This window comes from Symsagittifera roscoffensis, chromosome 6 (genome assembly GCF_963678635.1).
Source record: "Symsagittifera roscoffensis chromosome 6, txSymRosc1.1, whole genome shotgun sequence".
Lineage (NCBI taxonomy): Eukaryota > Metazoa > Xenacoelomorpha > Acoela > Convolutidae > Symsagittifera > Symsagittifera roscoffensis.
In genome coordinates this window covers 23,534,188-23,540,413 of record NC_087067.1, presented here as the reverse complement: position 1 = coordinate 23,540,413, position 6,226 = coordinate 23,534,188, and the positions used below count along the sequence as shown (strand labels likewise).

Genomic DNA, 6,226 nt, shown 5'->3' with positions numbered 1-6,226 from the left:
TTGCTGTATTTACGGCGCCTTGAAGACTTCAAATTGGCACTTTTGATGACGTTTCCACAGCAAAGATTTGAAAACAAACAACGGCCAAGTAATGCTTGAAAAAAGTGAAACTGTTAAGTGCGAAAAATTATTCTGCTGTGTTCTGTTTGTGTTTATTGGCAGTCTTGCACGTTTTTCTCTTGCTGAACCGAGTAAATTAAAACATAACTTCAATTTATATTTTCTGACAAAAATAAAACAAGACTGCTCGTATTAGGGCGAAGCCCTGAAAGTTCCGACTGCCTTTTAAGGTCTATGGAGCAATAATAACTTCAAAAAAATTAAATATATATTAAAATCATCCCCCCAAACGCCAAGTAAAGTACAACATGATCGATTCGCTCCTATTAACAAACCAATTATGGCAAATAAGCTTCCTTCAACCAACTTGTAACAAATTATAAAATGGATTAAACCTCCGCTCACGCGTTAATCGCCCAAAATATCTCGCGCGTTAATTGTCCCAGATTGGCCAAAATGGAAATCTTTATACTCCCACAACTTTACGAAAAAGATCACACGCAAAAAAAAATTTTAACCTCAGGATGACAATACCTTTCGAATGATATATAAAATTCCGTCAAAAAGGGTTGGTTAAAAAGTCGAAATTATGTTATGTTACTTCGCAAGTGTTTGGAATAAGAACCCACGAAACAAAGAGTAACGCAGCTAATATATGCACTAACGATTGGGCGCTGTCTGCGTGATCGTCGGCTGATGTGTTTGTCGGCTGTGCGGCCGTTATGGCGTGATGTTGCTGTCGCTTTTCAGCGGGGACGGCAGCGGAGGAGGAGGCTCGGTGTGCTTTCGCCAGCGAGTCCGCCTCCATCTTCAGACGTCGCTTCTCTTTTGCACGAAACTGCAGCAGAACCTGTACACCAAAAAATGAGATTTTTTCTTTATTTCAACAAAATTGTTAAACTATTTCACTCAAAAAAGTGTCGGAAAAGTACCTGTTTCAGCTGAAAAAAAATTAAAAAAGAAAATACGCTAGAATTCATCGTCTGTCCTTCAAAGCAGGGGCGAACCTAGGATTTTCTCGGGAGGGGGGGGGGATTTTCAACCTTCGTCGACTTTTTTTTAGTTCGACCAAATTGATATTCTAAGATCTCACAAAGCATTAAAAAGACCCTGTTTTGGTCAAAGGAGGCAAAATTTTGAAAAAAAAACTGGCCAAAAAAGGCATTCTTGGAACGCTTTCGGAAAATGTTGACCAAAATGTAACGCTTTTTTGGCGCGCGCTCCCCCCTCAAATTAGAATATATTGGCGCCGCAGGCACTTTTAGAAAAAAATTTTAAAGATTCTCAGAATATCTTAATTTCAAAATGTTTCCAAGGGTCCGTCACCAAACATGGATATTTCAAAATAGTACAAAGGGTCGGCAGGTGGCCGAATCCCTGGGGTGAGGGGGGGGGGGGTGGCATCCGCTCCCTTACCCCTAAATCCGCCCCTGCCTCAAAGATTTTCGGAATATCATAATTTCAAAAGATTTCCAAGAAACTCTCTATTTACTACCTTATTACATGCTTGTTTAGCAGGACGAACGTAGAACGTTCTTAAACATCAAGTAAGGTCCGAAACAGCCAAAACTTCTCTGCAATTTGTTTGTACTGTTATTTAGAGATGAAATGTATTTCATGGTAGTTTTCGGCTAACTGAAAATCTAACATAATTGAGCTAGAAGCTAATTTCTATAATTTAATTAATTTCAGAGAGAGGGGAGGGGAAATTGGCTCTTTTTCCATCCCCCCCCCACCTGCAAATTTTTATATTTGAAGTTTCTGTTCACCTTGTCCGATTGTCATGACAATTGACATGCAGGCTAATTAGGCCATGACAAACATATTTGGTCTTCATAATTAACCTTGTAAAATCACTCGTTAGACCATAAAATTCATGTTTGAGTGAGGTGGGGGGGGGGGGGGGGGGAGGAAAAAGAGCCGGGAAATTAAATAAAGAGGGGGTGGGGAGGGGGAAGGGGGGGGTCAAGTAGCTTGGCCTACCTTGATGTAAACGATGACCATTGTGACGCAGTTGACGATGTTGAGGATGATCTTGGCCGAGTACCAGTAGATGTCACTGCCCATCTTCACCACCTTCCCCCCGTAGCAGAACAGGGCGGGACTCGCACAGCTCACAGTGCCGAAGAGAAACGCGCCCCAGATCAAAGAACGCACCGCACTCCTACACAGAAATCAAGCAAAAATCAGCCCAAGTCAATTCCCCCCCCCTCACCCTAAGTATTTTAGAGAGCAGGATGTTAACTTTGGTTCTGAGTTGTTGTTCTCGGCCAATCAGAACCGAGTTATTCACACGCAGAGCATGAAGATATATTTTTTAGTTAACCAGCCCGGAGGTCTAACCCGGAGTTTAATTATTAAGGTTGATATGAGCGCATATATTCATGAGCGGCCTTTAAACATGAGCGCCCTTTAAACTATGACTTACTTGCTACAGCTCACCATACAAATTGCAGCGCACGTGCGATTTGAACCAGCAATCACATGATTGCTGGGCACCACTGCCGAAGCGCCACAATGCCACAATTGGACCTTAACCTTAACAATTTTAAGTTGACCTTAACCAAATCGAACATCTAAAAGTGATTTTTCAAAATAAACATCTTAGTTTGTACTCCTGGCAGTTTAACTTCCTGATAGCCGCTGCTATACTTTTATTTTTTTTTAAAACTAGAAACTGATCTCTTTAAAATTTTTACATCATAGAGAAAAAAAACTAATGAGCTCCTCAAAAGCTTGAAAAACAGAACCTGTAATTATATCTAAACTTCCAACGTCAAACTTAACCCTTTTAACATCACGCAAAGACTACTTATCCAAAAACCACGTCCTATTATGCTCAAAGACAAAATTGCAGAGCGAAACGTGCCACTAGACAAAATTTGAATAGAAGCGAATTGTTCGTATACTGATTTAACTAATTTCACTTAAATGATTAAATATTATTTTGATCATACGCAGAAAAATGTTCTTACCGATAAAATAAATTCAAAAATTGATAAAAAAGTTTCTAAGAAAATTAGAAGCAATTTTTTTTTGGTAATAATTATAATTTTTGTCGACGACTTTAACGATTCCAAACATGCATACAAAAAAGGAAAAAAATAATGAGAAATTGGTGTAAATGAAGGAAGTTTCATCAACCTATTCAGGCTTGTTTATTTATTTTTTTTTTCGATTGACTTTTTGTTAAACGACATGTTTCCTTGAAATTTACGGAAAGCATTTAATTAACGGTTCATTTGTTTGTTTCAGAGCAAAGGTTCATTCGGTTGTTTCGGCTTTCGAAGAAAGTAATGGAAAACTAATTTTTTTTGTAAAGCTTTAATTTTTTTGCAACCCAGGATAACGTCCGCAAAAATTCCGAAAATAGATTGAAAAGTCAATTAGCAACAAAAATTGCCTTAAGAAACTCACAGCAATCATCTACTCGTAATTTTCGCAATCAGAAATCTGATTTGTTAAAAATTAACGTTATAATGAGATATATATAAATTTCTTCCTAATTTGAGTAAAAACTCTGGTAGCTAAAAATCTCATTGCTCAAAAAGTTTGTTGGTTGTTACTCCGAACATTTGAAAAATAGCGATGAACTTTGTATTCGGTTGTGTTTTAGTTTTTTTCTTTTTGTTTTCCACGCAACATCAGCTACCACAAAAAATTATCGAAATGGGTTGAGTGGTATATCAAAAAAAAGCCCTTTCAGTCGTGATTTGAACGACATTTAAAAAGTTTGAAAAAGTTTAAAAAGTTTGAAAAACTTTTAACACTGTTGAGAAAAAACCTTTGAAATTTTAGATTTTTGGTCTAAATTCGAACTGATATGGTGTGAGCTGTGTCAGTACAAAACAGCCCAACACAAAACAGTGCAATGCAAAACAATCCGGAAAAGTAGGAATATGAACGAAAAAGCAGTCCGATACAAAACAGTCCCAAGAAATAATTGTTTTAACCAGCCGGAAGGCCGAAAATTGTCCTTTGTTCATCAAACATAAACAACGAAATAGTGACCGCCACAGTCGCGCCACCGTGTTGCTAGCTTGCCAACTGAGGATAGCAGTCTAAGCCGGACTGTTTTGTATGAGACTGTTTTGTTGTGGATTATTTTTTTTGTTCATTGCATGAATTTTGGCACTGTTTTTTATTGGACTGTTTTGTGTGGGACTGTTTTGTATATGCACCGGTGTGAGCGTGTATACTTACAATAGCTTATTTAGGCTTATTTTAAACCGTGAAAACTCAATTGTACTCAAATAAAAGTAGTTTTTGGAGTTTTTAGCTCCATTTTGTAAGCAAAGGTGAAAAATTCCAAAAATTTCTGCAAAAAAATTTTGAAAAATTTTTTCAAATTATTTTAAAATTTTTTCAACAATTTTTTATTCATTTTTCTAGTCAATTTTCTTCAAAAACTGTTTTTCCGAAAAGCCTTTTTAGTACGAATTTAAAAAATGAATGATTTCTTTTTATTTCGTTCAGATCTTTTTATCACACCATCATTACGAGGCCCAACTGTGCAATTTGTGAATTGTAAGCGGATTCCTCAACAAGGACGCTCCCTTCGTTCTTTTTTTGTTCTTTGATTCTTTTTGAGCATTCCAACAAACTTTTATCATGTTTAAAAGCTTGTATCTGGAATCCAGGTACATACAGACACAAAATTGTGCGCCTATCCAGTGCACAGCTTGGCCTTGTAATGATAGGCGAAAAAAAAATACACTAATTTGAAAAAAATGTTTTTGTATTTTTCTAAGACTGTGGTCGGAAGATTCTGTGCTACCTGCACAATAACCGGCTATCCTTATTTTATATGGCTACATAACTCATCATTGGATGACATTGTTCCTTGATTTAAAAAACTGAAAAAATGAAAAAGCAACACAGTTTTTTCTTCGTTTCGAATAGTTTAAAATATTTGTTTACTTCCATCAAGAAGGAAAACAAATTATTTTCCTGAGTATAATATGTGATTTTTCTTTTAAAAAATCTAATAGTTCTCCTAATGGGCTGTTTATAAATATGCATCTATACAGACTTCTATTCTTCAAAAAAGCAAAATATCTATGAGAAATTTCTGATGAAAGACGCCTTAACCTCTTCCAAATCCTGATCAACAAACGCCACCAATCTGTGTCGGTTATTGGAAAAAAACTACAATTTCATCATTAATCTGCGACAATTTGAAGCATAAAGAAGCAGCGAAATTATTATTTTCCTCAGAAATCATTTGAAAACTTCCGTTTTTATGAGCCATGAAAATGAAAATAAGTTAGTAGAGCATCTTTTTTGTGCCCTGGGTTTTATTTTTCACTTTAATTGTATATTTGGAGTATAAAGGTGCCCCAGGACAAGTGTGGAAAAATCAATGCAAAGTTGCTTGCCGATATTCAAAGCATCAGAATCTATCCACAATTCCTTTTTACCGATTACCAAAAAAGACTGAAATTAGGCGTCCTACTGAAAAGATATGTCAGTAAGACCATTGATTGTTATCTGACAACACACTTTATGGCGCCAACACAGAACACCAAATACGATAATTCTATGAGTTGAAAAACTCAATAAGTAATTAAAATGCAATTTAACATTCATTGTTTCCGACTTTTTTTCAAAAAAATCTTTCCGATTGTTATTTAACAATCAATCCAAAAACACCTACGTCATTATAAGCAATTCGAAATTCTGATGAACTGATCAAAATATAAAAAATTTTAAACAGCTCAGTGCGCGAATAATTTTATCTCGTAAACGAAGCAGAAGGAATAGCATCAAAAAGGAAATCGAAAATGTAATGTCAAGAAACATTTCAGTCACAGAGAAATACTTTAACCCTCGCTTTTCTGATAGATAGTTATTTTTTCTACGATTAAACTTTTTTCTAATTTTTGGCAAACACTTCTTTGAAAATACTTTATAAATCAAGCTTTCGGTTGAAATGATTTTAAGTTTCTGCTAACCCCGGTGTTTTGGAATAATTTTCAAAAAAAAACAGTGGGAAAAACAAAAAATTTCAGAGGGGTGGAAAGAAGAGGTAGATTTTACAAGAAATCGAACCTTTGCTAATAGTCATATACAATGCCCCTCCCAAAAAAAACTTACCATGCCTCCTTAAAAACTTTTACAAGAACCGGAAACTTTGCAAACCTTTATATACGATGCCCTGCTTCCA

General features: G+C 35.9%; 1 protein-coding gene across 1 annotated transcript in view; it reads right to left on the bottom strand.

The window, feature by feature from the left end:
- Window positions 1-746: 746 nt before the first annotated feature.
- The window catches only part of LOC134847893 (uncharacterized), a gene marked incomplete at its 3' end in the record, with an annotated part of 57,274 nt that continues 51,794 nt past the window's right edge, over window positions 747-6,226 (bottom strand). The window contains 2 exon segments of the mRNA XM_063865154.1: window positions 747-910; window positions 2,044-2,224. Of these exon segments, the coding sequence (XP_063721224.1) occupies window positions 747-910; window positions 2,044-2,224 (345 nt within the window).